General features: G+C 40.8%; 1 protein-coding gene across 1 annotated transcript in view; it reads left to right on the top strand.

The window, feature by feature from the left end:
* ANAPC1 (anaphase promoting complex subunit 1) overlaps positions 1–17,601 on the top strand; it is a 592,717-nt gene that overhangs the window by 174,762 nt on the left and 400,354 nt on the right. Inside the window, exon 28 of the mRNA XM_053712607.1 lies at positions 8,318–8,589. Within this exon, the coding sequence (XP_053568582.1) occupies positions 8,318–8,589 (272 nt within the window). The remainder of the gene's footprint in view (positions 1–8,317; positions 8,590–17,601) is intronic.

Here is a 17,601-nt window from a genome sequence, read left to right as displayed (position 1 = left end):
TTGAATGTAATTTCTAAGTATAAAGAGCGCAACCGCTGACTTTACTTTCACTTTAAGGTTTTGCAGAGGGCTCCGTTTGAGCATATGCATTTGGTTGACATTAAGTTACTGTCTTGGAAGGTTCTTTTTCTACTGGCCATTGCTTCGGCATGCAGGGTCTCTGAGATGGCGGCCTTGCAATGTGAGCCTCCTTACCTAGTTTTTAATGCTGATAAGGCTGTGCTTCGCACTGGGTTGGGTTTTCTCCCTAAGGTTGTGTCTGATCGCAACATCAATCGGGATATTGTGGTTCCTTCCTTGTGTCCCAATCCTCCTCCTTTGAAGGAACGATTACTTTATAATTTGGATATGGTTCCAACTTTGAAATTCTATCTTCAGGCTACGAAGGATTTTAGAAAGACTTCGTCATTGTTTGTCTATTCTGGGAAGCTTAGAGGGCAGAAGGCTTCTTCCACTTCCCTATCTTTCTGGTTGAGGAGCATTATTCGCTTAGCATTTGAGACAGCGGGTCATAAGCCTCTTTAGAGGATTACGGCTCATTCAACTAGAGCTGTGGCTTCATCTTGGACCTTCAAGAATGAGGCCTCTATGGAGCAGATTTGTAGGGCGGCTACTTGGTCCTCCTTACATACCTTTTCAAAATTTTACAAATTTGACGTTTTTGCTACGGGTGAAGCAGCTTTTGGGAGAAAGGTTTTGCAGGCTGTGATGCCCTCAGAATAGGGTCCGCCTCTCATTTTACCCTCCCGTTTTCATTCAGTGTCCTCTAGAGCTTGGGTATATGTTTCCCACAAGTAAGGAATGAAGCCGTTAACTCTCCTCATATTAAGATGGAAAACATAAATTATGCTTACCAGATAATTTACTTTCCATCTGTATGAGGAGAGTCCACGGACCCCGCCCATTTTCTTCGTTGGGCGGACCAAAAATTTCTGTTCTTCTGGCACCATTTATACCCTGATATTTCTCCTACTGTTCCTTGTTCCCTCTGCAGAATGACAGGGGGATGAGGGGAGTGGGGGAGGTATTTAAGCCTTTGGCTGGGGTGTCTTTGCCGCCTCCTGGTGGCCAGGTTTTGTATTCCCACAAGTAAGGAATGAAGCCGTGGACTCTCCTCATACAGATGGAAAGGAAATGATCTGGTAAGCATAATTTATCTGCTCAAGATCTCATGGGACATATTTACTCCTTTATTAAGGATTCATTTGGGGCAGTTTGTAGGCACTAACATATGTTTGAGAGACTAAGGGGTTAATAGCTTCCCTTATTTGTTATGGGAGGGTATCCCTGACTTGTTTGGCTGTAGTTTTGTTGCAGTAATCTAGGATGATGGGATTAAGTGTTTTATACATTTTTCTTTATTATTGGAACTTGTAGAAGACATTAAATTCCGTTTTTCTTCAGAGGCTTGCTTACAGAAACGTGCACTTTTAGTCTGTCGCGCAGTTTCTTTTACAGCCGCTCAAGTGACTTCCCCCTCTTCCATTTGTAATACTGAGCAGAGCAGTTTCACTTTCGCTGAGCTTTCTTTTGTTGCGGCTGTAGGGATATCGTCTGACGATTGGCGAGTCCTTATTTTTTGTGCAGCTTCTGAAGTTTACGGTAGGAGGACTGAGGTGTAGAGGTGCATTTATTATTTTTCTCTTATATTTGTATGCTTAGCGTTGTTAAGCTCTGAAGGAATACTATCCATCTTAAAGTGACAATCAATTTTGTTATTAAAGTTAGTCGATTTTGTTATTTTTATTTTTGGGGTACTTTTCAGCAATGGACACTGAACAGGAGTCTGTTTCTTTTGAAAAATGCTTTTTATGTTTGGAGGCCCAAATTGTTTTGCCTATGCAATTTTGCTTCTCATGTTTAGCTAAAACCCTTAAAGTTAAAGATAAATTACTGCTTTCTGAGCCTATTGTCTCTCAGAAAAATGCTGTTCAGGATATGCCACAGCTTTCTCCTCAAACGTCCCAAGCCTCAATAGTTTCACATACAGTGCCCTGCGGTTCCTCTCAGCTTCCTGGAGGCATTTATTTGCCTGGGGATTTTGCTGCACAGATATCGTCTGCAGTGTCTGCAGCTTTATCTGCTTTCCCTATTGCTGGTAAGTGCAAGAGGAATTCAAAGCATTTTACTGCTAGTAAGGTGTCTGTCCCATCGTTTTCTGCGATGGTTGACCTCTCCCGTAAGTCTGATGAGGAGGATACCTCAGTAGCTTCTGAGGGTGAGATTTCAGATTCTGACAGTGTACATCCTTTGACTGATTCTGAAGAAGTTAATTTCAGATTTGAGCTTGAACACCTTTTACTTCTAAAGGAGGTACTGACTACTTTGGATGACTCCGACCCTTCTGTCGCCGTCAACCCTAAAAAATCTAGTAAGCTTAAAGGGACACTAAACCCAATTTTTTTCTTTCATGATTCAGATAGAGCATGCAAATTTAAGCAACTTTTTAATTTACTCCTATTATTAAGTTTTCTTTGTTCTCTTGCTATCTTTATTTGAAAAAGAAGGCATCTAAGCTAAGGAGCCAGCCATTGTTTGGTTCAGTAACCTGGACAGCACTTGTTTATTGGTGCTGTCCAGTCAGCAAGGACAACCCAGGTTGTGAACCAAAAATGGGCCGGCTTCTAAGGTTACAATCTTGCTTTTCAAATAAAGTTAGAAAGAGAATGAAGACAAATTGTTAATAGGAGTAAATTAGAAAATTGCTTAAAATTGCATGCTCTATCTGAATCATGAAAGAAAAAAAAAATTGGGTTCAGTGTCCCTTTAACAAATACTGATGTTCCTTCTTCTGTGAAGGTATCCTGTTCCAGACCGTATGTCGGAAATTATCACTCAGGAATGGGATAAACAAGGGATTCCTTTTTCCCCTTCTCCTGTTTTTAAGAAAATGTTTCCTGTTGCTGACTCCTTTCTAGCTCGCAGGGCTCTATGACTAAAATCTTGGTCAGCTGATGTTATTTCCAAGTCCAAGCTCCTGTCTTTACCTTAAAAGGGTAAGACTCTTTTTAGTCCTGGTCTGGTCGAGATAATTTCTGAGATTACAGGTGGAAAGGGGTCTTTTCTACCTCAGGACAATAAGAATAGACCCAATGGTCGCCAAAATTCTGATTTTTGTTCCTTTCATATCTTCAATGGACATAAGTCCCCCTCTTCCTCCTCCAAGCCGGAGCAGTCAAAGTCCTCTTGATGATCCAGCTAGCCTTGGAATAAGGGGAAGCAAGCAAAGAAGCCTTCATCTGAGGCTAAATCAGCATGAAGGGTCCGCCCCCAGTCCGGTATTGGATCAAGTGGGGGGCAGACTTTCCTTTTTTCATCAAGCCTGGATACGAGATGTTCGAGATCCTTGGGCTGTGGACAATAGTATCTTAGGGTTTCAAAATAGGATTCAAGACTTGTCCTCCAAGGGGCAGATTAATCCTCTAAAGATTATCTGCATACCATGTAAAAAGAAATGCCTTCTTAAACTGTGTTCAGTTGCCTACCTGGGAGTGATTGTTCCAGTTCCTGTAAGGGAACAGGGTCAACGATTTTATTCAAATCTATTTGTGGTTACCAAATAAGAAGGAACTTTTCAACCCATTTTAGACCTAAAATGTCTCAAAATTCCTCAGGGTGCCATCCTTCAAGATGGAAACCATTCATTCCATTCTTCCTTTGGTCCAAGAGGGTCATTTCATGATGACCATAGACCTTACGGATGCGTATCTTCATGTTCCCATTTACAGGGATCATCACCTGTTCCTGAGATTCGCTTTTCTAGAGAAGCACTTACAATTTGTTGCTCTTCCGTTTGGCCTTGTCACAACTCCCAGAATATTCACAAAGGTTCTGGGGGCTCTTTTGGCAGTCGTCAGGTCTCAGGAAATTGCGGTGGCGCCTTACCTGGACAACATCTTGGTTCAAGCGTCATTTTTTCAACTAGCAAACTTTCATACAGTGATCTTGTTTTCTTTTCTATGTTCCCACAGAGGGAAAGTGAATCTGGAGAAGAGTTCCCTTGTTCCATCTACAAGGGTGTGTTTCTTAGGGACCATCATAGATTCCCTATCCATGAAGATTTTTCTGACGAGTGTCAGAAAATCCAAACATCTCTCTTCATGTCTCTCTCTCTCCAGTCTGCTATTTGTCCATCAATGGCTCAATGCATGGAGGTAATTGGTCTGATGGTTGCTTCCATGGACATCATTTCTTTTGCTCGGTTCCATCTGAGAACTCTGCAGCTATGCATGCTCAGTCAATGAAACGGAGACAATTCAGATCTTTCTTAGAGGGTAGATCTGGATCCCCTGACAAGAGACTCTCTCTCGTAGTGGATTTCTCAGGATCATCTGTCTCAAGTCACATGCTTCCGGAGACCCTCCGGGGTGATTGTGACCACGGACAACAGTCTGTTAGGCTGGGAAGCAGTCCGGGGCTCTTTAAAAGCTCAGGGCCTGTGGATTCGGGAGGAGTCCTCTCTTCCCATAAACATCTTAGAGTTGAGGGCAATCTTCAATGCCTTGATAGCTTGGCCTCAGTCCAGTTTATCAGATTCCAGTCGGACAACATCACCTCAGTGGCTTACATCAACCACCAGGGAGGAACTCTGAGTTCCCTGCTTTGAAGGAGGTGACTCGCATTATCCAGTGGGCAGAAGTTCACAATTGTCTCCTATCTGCCACCCACATTCCAGGAGTGGACAACTGGGAGGATAATCCTCAGGTGGGGGGTTCCGGAGTTGGATCTGATGGCGTCGCGCCAGAACGCCAAGCTTCCAAGGTACGGTTCAAGGTCAAGAGATCCTCAGGCTGCCCTGAAAGATGCCCTGGCAGTTCCTTGGGATTTCGGTCTGGCATACCTGTTTCCTCCTTTTGCTCTCCTTCCACATGTAATTGCTCGTATCAAGCAGGAGAGAGCATCTGTAATTCTAATAGCTCCTGCATGGCCTCGCAGGATCTGGTTCGTGCATCTGGTGAAGATGTCATCTCTGCTACCTTGGAGGTTACCTCTAAAGAAGGACCTTCTAACTCAGGGCCCTTTCCACCATCCAAATCTAGTTTCTCTGAAGCTGACTGCTTGGAGATTGAACGCTTAGTTTTGGCCAAGCGTGGATTTTCTGAGCATGTCATTGCTACCATGCTTCAGGCTCACAAACCAGCTACTCGTAAGATTTAGTAAAAAGAGGTTAGTAGGTGTGATAAAATTTAGCTTAAGGTATAAGTGAAAAAAGAAAATATTTTTTATATACGTGTTATAACACTCTATTTGTCATAGTGACATAATAGTGTATGGTACTTATGAAAAATACAATAATCGGAAGGGTTACAGATCTCCCTAATAGAATTTGCTGAGAATTGATGTGGCACTTTAAACCAAAAAATAAATCTAAAATTGTGTCAGTGTCTTGCAGTTATATGTCCTGTATGTATAGGACCAAAGTGAGTATGAACGAAGACAGCCGCTGTGCAACAGCTCCTCTGAGAAACGCTAAAGAGACAAGGTAATATCAGCGAGAATCAGAGACTGAGACTGCCTGATACGCGTAATTCCTGCTTGCTACTTAATGAATATTGAGATTAAATACTGAACTTTCAAATATTCTCACTGCCACTTAAGTCTAAGTTTGAACTAACGGATCCCTATTGTGAAGCTATTTTTAGCCTTAACCAAGGCACACATTGCTAATTGTATGCTGCTGTAATATTGTGATCATAAAAATTATTTGCTGGTTTTTAGCATTGGGGAGACGTCCCTATTATTTATATATTGTATCCTACCATTGTGGAGTGTTTGTAAGGCATATGGGTCAATTAGACCAATTTTAAGAACGTATTTGTGAGATTAAAGAAGAATGGAGAGAGGGCGCCACAATAGCGTGATATCGTCTGGAATGCAGGTACAGATAAAAGTATTATGCTTACCAAATATTGTGGCACTGTGCTGTGACCAGTGCAAAAGAGCAGGCTAGCACTTAACAGTGGCTAGTACACTGTGGAAGCCAAGCTCCAAAGGCACTTGTCCTGGTTGCAACTCTGTGAATATCTCCTGTTGACTGGACTTCAGGTGCTGCAAAGGTGTAATCTTTTTGTGTGTTGTTTAGTTGGTATTGATAAACCACAACACAGACAACTTCAAATAAAAATTACTTTTAATACTTATGACGCGTTTCTCAACCTCCAAGGGTTGTTTCATCAGATAAAAAAGTGAAATGACGCGTTTCTCAACCTCCAAGGGTTGTTTCATCAGATAAAAAAGTGAAATCTTTATTGGGATATTTCCGTATTTGTGAGATTGTTTTTTAAAAATCAATTTTTGATATAAAGTATAATGTTTTAAACTAGCTTTGTGATTAGTCTGTTTAATGTAGCCTCAGATTTGGGCATTTTCTATACAATATATCTATGAGATCATACTAGTTTAGTCAGTTATTATATATATCTTTTTTTTCTGGTTAAGCCTCAAACAAGAGGGACTGTAGACACGGACACATACTCACTCTGGTCCTATACATACAGGACATATAAGTGCAAGACACTGACACAATTTTAGATTTATTTTTTGGTTTAAAGTGCCACATCAATTCTCAGCAAATTCTATTAGGGAGATCTGTAACCCTTCCGATTATTGTATTTTTCATAAGTACCATACACTATTATGTCACTATGATAAATAGAGTGTTATAACACGTATATAAAAAATATTTTATTTTTTCACTTATACCTTAAGCTAAATTTTAGCGCACCTACTAACCTCTTTTTACTATACACTTTCCCTTGGAAGATTGAAGGATCCTCCAACCACTGTAGGTGTCTGGTATTTTTTTAGTATCACCAGCGCACTACTATATCACTACATTATTAATACTCGTAAGATTTACCATAAGGTATGGCGCAAATACCTATATTGGTGTGAATCGAAGGGTTTCGCTTGGAGCAGGGTCAAGATTCCCAGAATTTTGTCTCTTCTCTATTAGGGTCTGGAAAAGGGTCAGATTTCTATTCTTTTGCACAACTGTCTGGCAGATATGCCTGATGTTCAGTCTTTTTTTCAGTCTCTGGTCAGAATCAGGCCTGTGTTTAAACCTGTTGCTCCTCCTTGGAGCTTAAACCTTGTTCTTAAAGTTTTGTAACATGCTCAGTTTGAGCCAATGCATTCTGTAGATATTAAGTTGGTTTTCTTCCTTGTTGCTATTTCCTCTGCTCGCAGAGTTTCTGAACTCTCGGCTTTGCAGTGTGCTTCCCCTTACCTTATTTTCATGCAGATAAGGCGGTCCTTCATACTAAATTGGGGTTTCTCCCTAAGGTGGTGTCTGATTGAAATATTAATAAGGAAATTGTGGCTCCTTCTCTTTGTCCTAAACCTTCTTCTCATAAGGAACGTCTTTTGCATAACTTGGATATTGTGCATGCTCTAAAATCTTACCTTCAAGCTACTCAAGATTTTCGACAGTCTTCTGCCCTGTTTGTTGTTTTCCCTGAAAATTGTAAGGGTCAGAAGGCCACTGCTACTTCTCTTTCCCTCTGGTTGAGAAGTATGATTCGTTTTGCTTATGAGACTGCTGGACAGCAGCTTCCTGAGAGAATTTCAGCTCATTCCACTAGGGCTGTCTCCTCTTCTTGGGCTTTCAAAAATTAAGCTTCTGTGGAACAGATTTGTAAGGCGGCAACATGGTCCTCATTGCATACTTTTTCCAAATTCTACAAATGTGATACTTTTGCCTCGGCTGAGGCGTCATTTGGGAGAAAGGTTCTTCAAGCGGTGGGGCCTTCTATTTAGGTCTTCCTGCCTTTTTCTCCCTCCCTGTTCATTCTGTGTCCTCTAGCTTGGGTATTTGTTCCCACTAGTAATTGGAATGACGTTGTGGACTCTCCATGCCATAGGAAAGAAAAGAAAAATGTATGCTTACCTGATACATTTCTTTCCGGGCATGAAGAGTTCCCGACCCCACCCTTTAATAAGACAGATTTTTTTTTTTTGTTAAACATCAGGCACCTCTATACCTTTGTGTTATCATCTTTTTCCATTTCCCTTTGGCTGAATGACTGGGGGTTATGGGTAAGGGAAACTTAACAGCTCTGCTGGGGTGCTCTTTGTCTCCTCCTGCTGGCCAGGAGGTGAATATCCCACTAGTAATTGGAATGACGTCATGGACTCTCCATGCTCGGAAAGAAAGAAATTTATCAGGTAAGTATAAATTTTCTTTTTTTTTTTATGTGTATTTATTTCTAGTAAGTTGTCACTGCTTGCTTGTTCACTTTTTTGTCCCTCTTATTTAAAAAAAAAAAAAAAAAGATTGGCTAACTTTTATCAACCTTTTTTGTGCTTCACTGAACAGGCAGAGCTCCACCACGAAATACAACAGTGGATCTTAATTCTGGAAATATTGATGTGCCGCCAAACATGGGTTGCTGGGCAAGTTTCCACAATGGTGTGGCTGCTGGCCTGAAAATAGCCCCAGCTTCTCAGATAGATTCAGCCTGGATTGTTTACAACAAACCCAAAAATGCAGAGCTGGCTAATGAGTATGCCGGATTCCTAATGGCACTTGGTTTAAATGGACATCTCACAAAGTTGGCAACTCTGAATATACATGACTACCTGACAAAGGTGAGAATGCTTAAAACCAGGCAGGAATATAGAAACATTTTTTTTTCTTTTGTTTGACATAAAAGTCGGTATTCCTGTGTGTTTTTTTAAATGACCTTTTTTTCTACAATGTTTCATTTTATCTGTTGTTTATTGAAAAATATGAGGGTGTATATATACATTAAGAAAATACCAATGGCTTTTTGAAATAATATATGTGCAGAGCTCAAAATTTCCACTAGCTTATTGCCAGTGGAAATTTAACAATGGCGAGTGAAAGTTAGTAAGTGGATGTGTTCAAATATTATCTAAAGCAGAGCTTTCCAAACTTTTCATGTTGGTGACACACTTTGTAGACCTACATCATTTCGCGACACAGTAATGAAGTTGTACTAGCAAACAGGAGGTTAAACTAACTTGTTTTAAGATATACGGACACATACATAAATTATATAATAACGAAATGTATTTAAAAGTAACAGTATGTATTTGCAAGAATTAAAAAAAGGTTAACACCAATAGCTACTTACTATTTTAATGGGATGTATGAGGTTGATGGGATGAACACCGTTTCTGAATATTTAGTGGAATATTAGATAAAGACACTCGCATTTCATCATCAAGCAGTTTTAAGCTTCCACTTCCTATCCATATATCAAGAGCAGGAGCAGCAATGCACTACTGGGAGCTTGCTGAACCCCCCCCCCCCCCACTGACTTCTGCTCAGCGTTTAAGCTGCTTCCCTCAGAGCTCTGCAAGTCCGACTGACTACTGCTCGTGCTGCAAACACACTGTCTACACACTGACTACACGTGCAGTCACAAGCTGATTGAGGAGTCCACATGTGCAGTCAGGAGCCAATGTGCCGCCAATGGGAATAGTTTCAGTTCTCATTAAGCTGCGCCAATAGGTTAAGATGATCTGTGACTCACTAGGTATCAATCATGTGATATGCGTAGCAGGCAGGCGGAAATAAAAAAAAATTAAAAAGAATTTTAAATTAAAAAAAATTATGCTGATGCAGGGACACACTTACACACTGCCGCCGACACACTAATGTATCCCGACACACAGTTTGGAAAGCACTGATCTAAAGGTATATTATATATCCATGAAAGGGCGAGGATATGTTATTCCTCTAGGGCTATAGGGACTCCATTACTGCTTAGAAGGTAAACGGGCAGAGAGAGAGTGATTGGAGAGGAAAAGTGGAGAAATGATGGCGTTAAGAAAGAGTGGAGAGAAAAAACATAATTTATGTAAGAACTTACCTGATAAATTCATTTCTTTCATATTAACAAGAGTCCATGAGCTAGTGACGTATGGGATATACATTCCTACCAGGAGGGGCAAAGTTTCCCAAACCTTAAAATGCCTATAAATACACCCCTCACCACACCCACAAATCAGTTTAACGAATAGCCAAGAAGTGGGGTGATAAGAAAAAAAGTGCGAAGCATATAAAATAAGGAATTGGAATAATTGTGCTTTATACAAAAAAATCATAACCACCACAAAAAAGGGTGGGCCTCATGGACTCTTGTTAATATGAAAGAAATGAATTTATCAGGTAAGTTCTTACATAAATTATGTTTTCTTTCATGTAATTAACAAGAGTCCATGAGCTAGTGACGTATGGGATAATGACTACCCAAGATGTGGATCTTTCCACACAAGAGTCACTAGAGAGGGAGGGATAAAATAAAGACAGCCAATTCCTGCTGAAAATAATCCACACCCAAAATAAAGTTTAACGAAAAACATAAGCAGAAGATTCAAACTGAAACCGCTGCCTGAAGAACTTTTCTACCAAAAACTGCTTCAGAAGAAGAAAATACATCAAAATGGTAGAATTTAGTAAAAGTATGCAAAGAGGACCAAGTTGCTGCTTTGCAGATCTGGTCAACCGAAGCTTCATTCCTAAACGCCCAGGAAGTAGATACTGACCTAGTAGAATGAGCTGTAATTCTCTGAGGCGGAACTTTACCCGACTCAACATAGGCAAGATGAATTAAAGATTTCAACCAAGATGCCAAAGAAATGGCAGAAGCTTTCTGGCCTTTCCTAGAACCGGAAAAGATAACAAATAGACTAGAAGTCTTACGGAAAGATTGCGTAGCTTCAACATAATATTTCAAAGCTCTAACAACATCCAAAGAATGCAATGATTTCTCCTTAGAATTCTTAGGATTAGGACATAATGAAGGAACCACAATTTCTCTACTAATGTTGTTGGAATTCACAACCTTAGGTAAAAATTCAAAAGAAGTTCGCAACACCGCCTTATCCTGATGAAAAATCAGAAAAGGAGACTCACACGAAAGAGCAGATAATTCAGAAACTCTTTTAGCAGAAGAGATGGCCAAAAGGAACAAAACTTTCCAAGAAAGTAATTTAATGTCCAATGAATGCATAGGTTCAAACGGAGGAGCTTGAAGAGCTCCCAGAACCAAATTCAAACTCCATGGAGGAGAAATTGACTTAATGACAGGTTTTATACGAACCAAAGCTTGTACAAAACAATGAATATCAGGAAGAATAGCAATCTTTCTGCGAAAAAGAACAGAAAGAGCGGAGATTTGTCCTTTCAAAGAACTCGCGGACAAACCCTTATCTAAACCATCCTGAAGAAACTGTAAAATTCTCGGTATTCTAAAAGAATGCCAAGAAAAATGATGAGAAAGACACCAAGAAATATAAGTCTTCCAGACTCTATAATATATCTCTCGAGATACAGATTTACGAGCCTGTAACATAGTATTAATCACGGAGTCAGAGAAACCTCTATGACCAAGAATCAAGCGTTCAATCTCCATACCTTTAAATTTAAGGATTTCAGATCCGGATGGAAAAAAGGACCTTGTGACAGAAGGTCTGGTCTTAACGGAAGAGTCCATGGTTGGCAAGATGCCATCCGGACAAGATCCGCATACCAAAACCTGTGAGGCCATGCCGGAGCTATTAGCAGAACAAACAAGCATTCCCTCAGAATCTTGGAGATTACTCTTGGAAGAAGAACTAGAGGCGGAAAGATATAGGCAGGATGATACTTCCAAGGAAGTGATAATGCATCCACTGCCTCCGCCTGAGGATCCCGGGATCTGGACAGATACCTGGGAAGTTTCTTGTTTAGATGAGAGGCCATCAGATCTATTTCTGGGAGCCCCCACATTTGAACAATCTGAAGAAATACCTCTGGGTGAAGAGACCATTCGCCCGGATGCAACGTTTGGCGACTGAGATAATCCGCTTCCCAATTGTCTACACCTGGGATATGAACCGCAGAGATTAGACAGGAGCTGGATTCCGCCCAAACCAGAATTCGAGATACTTCTTTCATAGCCAGAGGACTGTGAGTCCCTCCTTGATGATTGATGTATGCCACAGTTGTGACATTGTCTGTCTGAAAACAAATGAACGATTCTCTCTTCAGAAGAGGCCAAAACTGAAGAGCTCTGAAAATTGCACGGAGTTCCAAGATATTGATCGGTAATCTCACCTCCTGAGATTCCCAAACTCCTTGTGCCGTCAGAGATCCCCACACAGCTCCCCAACCTGTGAGACTTGCATCTGTTGAAATTACAGTCCAGGTCGGAAGAACAAAAGAAGCCCCCTGAATTAAACGATGGTGATCTGTCCACCACGTTAGAGAGTGCCGAACAATCGGTTTTAAAGATATTAATTGATATATCTTTGTGTAATCCCTGCACCATTGGTTCAGCATACAGAGCTGAAGAGGTCGCATGTGAAAACGAGCAAAGGGGATCGCGTCCGATGCAGCAGTCATAAGACCTAGAATTTCCATGCATAAGGCTACCGAAGGGAATGATTGAGACTGAAGGTTTCGACAGGCTGTAATCAATTTTAGACGTCTCTTGTCTGTTAAAGACAAAGTCATGGACACTGAATCTATCTGGAAACCCAGAAAGGTTACCCTTGTTTGAGGAATCAAAGAACTTTTTGGTAAATTGATCCTCCAACCATGATCTTGAAGAAACAACACAAGTCGATTCGTATGAGACTCTGCTAAATGTAAAGACGGAGCAAGTACCAAGATATCGTCCAAATAAGGAAATACCACAATACCCTGTTCTCTGATTACAGACAGAAGGGCACCGAGAATCTTTGTGAAAATTCTTGGAGCTGTAGCAAGGCCAAACGGTAGAGCCACAAATTGGTAATGCTTGTCTAGAAAAGAGAATCTCAGGAACTGATAATGATCTGGATGAATCGGAATATGCAGATATGCATCCTGTAAATCTATTGTGGACATATAATTCCCTTGCTGAACAAAAGGCAATATAGTCCTTACAGTTACCATCTTGAACGTTGGTATCCTTACATAACGATTCAATAATTTTAGATCCAGAACTGGTCTGAAGGAATTCTCCTTCTTTGGTACAATGAAGAGATTTGAATAAAACCCCATCCCCTGTTCCGGAACTGGAACTGGCATAATTACTCCAGCCAACTCTAGATCTGAAACACAATTCAGAAATGCTTGAGCTTTCACTGGATTTACTGGGACATGGGAAAGAAAAAATCTCTTTGCAGGAGGTCTCATCTTGAAACCAATTCTGTACCCTTCTGAAACAATGTTCTGAATCCAAAGATTGTGAACAGAATTGATCCAAATTTCTTTGAAAAAACGTAACCTGCCCCCTACCAGCTGAACTGGAATGAGGGCCGTACCTTCATGTGAACTTAGAAGCAGGCTTTGCCTTTCTAGCAGGCTTGGATTTATTCCAGACTGGAGATGGTTTCCAAACTGAAACTGCTCCTGAGGACGAAGGATCAGGCTTTTGTTCTTTGTTGAAACGAAAGGAACGAAAACGATTGTTAGCCCTGTTTTTACCTTTAGACTTTTTATCCTGTGGTAAAAAAGTTCCTTTCCCACCAGTAACAGTTGAAATAATAGAATCCAACTGAGAACCAAATAATTTGTTTCCCTGGAAAGAAATGGAAAGTAGAGTTGATTTAGAAGCCATATCAGCATTCCAAGTCTTAAGCCATAAAGCTCTTCTGGCTAAGATAGCCAGAGACATAAATCTAACATCAACTCTAATAATATCAAAAATGGCATCACAGATAAAATTATTAGCATGCTGGAGAAGAATAATAATATCATGAGAATCACGATTTGTTACTTGTTGCGCTAGAGTTTCCAACCAAAAAGTTGAAGCTGCAGCAACATCAGCCAATGATATAGCAGGTCTAAGAAGATTACCTGAACATAGATAAGCTTTTCTTAGAAAAGATTCAATTTTTCTATCTAAAGGATCCTTAAACGATGTACCATCTGACGTAGGAATGGTAGTACGTTTAGCAAGGGTAGAAATAGCCCCATCAACTTTAGGGATTTTGTCCCAAAATTCTAACCTGTCAGTCGGAACAGGATATAATTGCTTAAAACGTTTAGAAGGAGTAAATGAATTACCCAATTTATCCCATTCCTTAGCAATTACTGCAGAAATAGCATTAGGAACAGGAAAGACTTCTGGAATAACCGCAGGAGCTTTAAAAACCTTATCCAAACGTATAGAATTAGTATCAAGAGGACTAGAATCCTCTATTTCTAAAGCAATTAGTACTTCTTTAAGTAAAGAGCGAATAAATTCCATCTTAAATAAATATGAAGATTTATCAGCATCAATCTCTGAGACAGAATCCTCTGAACCAGAAGAGTCCAAAGAATCAGAATGATGGTGTTCATTTAAAAATTCATCTGTAGAGAGAGAAGATTTAAAAGACTTTTTACGTTTACTAGAAGGAGAAATAACAGACAAAGCCTTCTTTATGGATTCAGAAACAAAATCTCTTATGTTATCAGGAACATTCTGCACCTTAGATGTTGAGGGAACTGCAACAGGCAATGGTACATCACTAAAGGAAATATTATCTGCTTTAACAAGTTTGTCATGACAATTATTACAAACAACAGCTGGAGGAATAGCTACCAAAAATTTACAGCAGATACACTTAGCTTTGGTAGATCCAGCAGGCAGAGGTTTTCCTGTAGTATCTTCTGGCTCAGATGCAACGTGAGACATCTTGCAATATGTAAGAGAAAAAACAACATATAAAGCAAAATAGATCAAATTCCTTATAAGACAGTTTCAGGAATGGGAAAAAAATGCCAAACATCAAGCTTCTAGCAACCAGAAGCAAATGAAAAATGAGACTGAAATAATGTGGAGACAAAAGCGACGCCCATATTTTTTGGCGCCAAATAAGACGCCCACATTATTTGGCGCCTAAATGCTTTTGGCGCCAAAAATGACGCCACATCCGGAACGCCGAAATTTTTGGCGCAAAATAACGTCAAAAAATGACGCAATTTCCGGCGACACGTATGACGCTGGAAACGGAAAAGAATTTTTGCGCCAAAAAAGTCAGCGCCAAAAATGACGCAATAAAATGAAGCATTTTCAGCCCCCGCGAGCCTAACAGCCCACAGGGAAAAAAGTCAAATTTTTGAGGTAAGAAAAAATATGATAATTTAAAGCATAATCCCAAATATGAAACTGACTGTCTGGAAATAAGGAAAGTTGAACATTCTGAGTCAAGGCAAATAAATGTTTGAATACATATATTTAGAACTTTATAAATAAAGTGCCCAACCATAGCTTAGAGTGTCACAGAAAATAAGACTTACTTACCCCAGGACACTCAGCTACATGTTTGTAGAAAGCCAAACCAGTACTGAAACGAGAATCAGTAGAGGAAATGGTAAATATAAGAGTATATCGTCGATCTGAAAAGGGAGGTAAGAGATGAATCTCTACGACCGATAACAGAGAACCTTATGAAATAGACCCCGTAGAAGGAGATCACTGCATTCAATAGGCAATACTCTCCTCACATCCCTCTGACATTCACTGCACGCTGAGAGGAAAACCGGGCTCCAACTTGCTGCGGAGCGCATATCAACGTAGAATCTAGCACAAACTTACTTCACCACCTCCCTTGGAGGCAAAGTTTGTAAAACTGATTTGTGGGTGTGGTGAGGGGTGTATTTATAGGCATTTTAAGGTTTGGGAAACTTTGCCCCTCCTGGTAGGAATGTATATCCCATACGTCACTAGCTCATGGACTCTTGTTAATTACATGAAAGAAAGAGGGAAGAGAAAGAGTGTAAGAGTGAGAAAGAGAAAGATATAGGCTGAGAGAGAAGGGAGGGGGTAAAAAGAGAGATTGAAGAGAGGAGAAAGATAGATGAGAGACTATAGTTATAAAGCAAATTTTCCAGATCTGCTATGACCTCTCATTAAAGGGAACCACAATACCTGCTTGACATATTCTAAACTAACTTTTTCTAATTGTGCAATATAAACTAACTCACAATGCTGTATGCAGTCTTTTAATCTTACTGCATTATTTTGTAGATAAAAGCTTTATAATTAAACTTTGATCTGCAGCATTGGATTTGCTATGTATGCTGACATTTATTATTATTATTATTTATTATTATTATTATTATAATAACAGTGGGTCACATGATGCACACGGCACCAGGTATTACTAAATCATAGTGAGCCCTGCAGTGTCTCAGAAGAACGGCTTCAGGTACTGTTATGTTTTCTTCTTAAACGGGAAGAGTCCAAAACTGCATTAATTACTTTTGGGAAATACAGAACCTGGCCACCAGGAGGAGGCAAAGACACCTCAGCCAAAGGCTTAAATACCTCCCCCATTTCCCTCATCCCCCAGTTATTCTTTGCCTTTCATCACAGGAGGTTGGCAGAGAAGTGTCAGAAGTTTGAGATAGTCTCTTATGGAGGGTAGTACTCTTCGCAATGGGACTGGAGTTTTAAGTAATTCTGTCAGCCTCTCAGTGAGAGCATGGATGAAAGTTAGGGTCCGGAGAGCAGCAGTGTAGGGGGTCTTGTACCTGAGCACAATGTCTATCCTGACTCATGGTAGCATGCCGTTTGTAGTAGCGGTCAGAGTTCTACTCGGGGGCTTTGTTACTTGTTTACCCTTCCTTTTTTCTTCCAGAGGTCTGGGACTCTTGTCTTCGGTCTTTGACTAGCCGTTGGGCTGGGACCATTACCCTGGAGGGAAGGTCGGGCATCGGTTAATCTATGCAGTGTTGATCGTTTTCTACCAGAGTCGGTCCTCCCCTTCGGTGGGAGGACTTTTGATGTCCTCCTCCTTTCTATAGGCGTCTGGTGCTTGGAGGGGACGCTCCTTGGAGCCCAGTATTCGGAGGGCTGTTGTGAGTCTTTGGAAGGTTAGCAGTTTGAAACCAGCTACAGCTATTTGCACTTTGAATGTGTGCTAGCAGACTTAAAACGCCTTTTCGGTGGTTTGGGTTTCACGATGGCTGAGTCAGCTTTCCTAACTGGAAGCTGGTAATTGAGAGTTCCTATTCAAAGGGTTTGGTGTTCTCTTGGAGAGCTCTTTACTAACCTCTGGAATAGTTATCCTATTCTGCTGTGTCTGCTTGTCTAGATTGCAGGTTTCGGTCTGATACGAGGCAACAGGGAACTCATGTTTTGTCTGGAGTACCTCATGGTATGGTGCTGAGTCAGGGATATGAGGGTGTACCTCGAGTCCTTGTTGGGGCGTGTTTCTCTATGTATGGATCTCTTTCCTCCTTTTATTAGGACCTTGTACTTCTAGGGAGTCCCATCTCCCTGGGCGCTACTGTCGTAAGACAACCGTGGTTGTTCTATGTTTATTGAGCTGTGTGGAATGATCCTTTAGATTTCTTCTGGGAATCTGTTCTCCCTTTTGGGGGCAGGTAGCAGTCCTTGTCTTTCGGCCGGGTACCTTCATGGGAGTCGAGAGCCATGGGGCTGACTCCTCTGAGGCTGTTTGTGCTCGACGGACTCTGAGACTAAGTGGTCTCTAGCTTTGCTTTGCTGGCAGTGTAACTATTGTGCAGTTAGCTGGGCTTCGGGTTTTTCTCCCGTGTTGTCTATATTTTTATAGGGTGTCGGGTAATTTGAAGCTGTGGTGCCTTTCGAAGGGGCCGCCTTTTGTACCCACCCATTGTTTGCATTCAGTGTACTCAAGCTTGGGTATTGT

The sequence above is a fragment of the Bombina bombina genome, chromosome 4 (genome assembly GCF_027579735.1).
Source record: "Bombina bombina isolate aBomBom1 chromosome 4, aBomBom1.pri, whole genome shotgun sequence".
NCBI lineage: Eukaryota > Metazoa > Chordata > Amphibia > Anura > Bombinatoridae > Bombina > Bombina bombina.
Note: the sequence above shows the minus strand (reverse complement) of the source record. Positions and strands in the feature narration are given on the sequence as shown.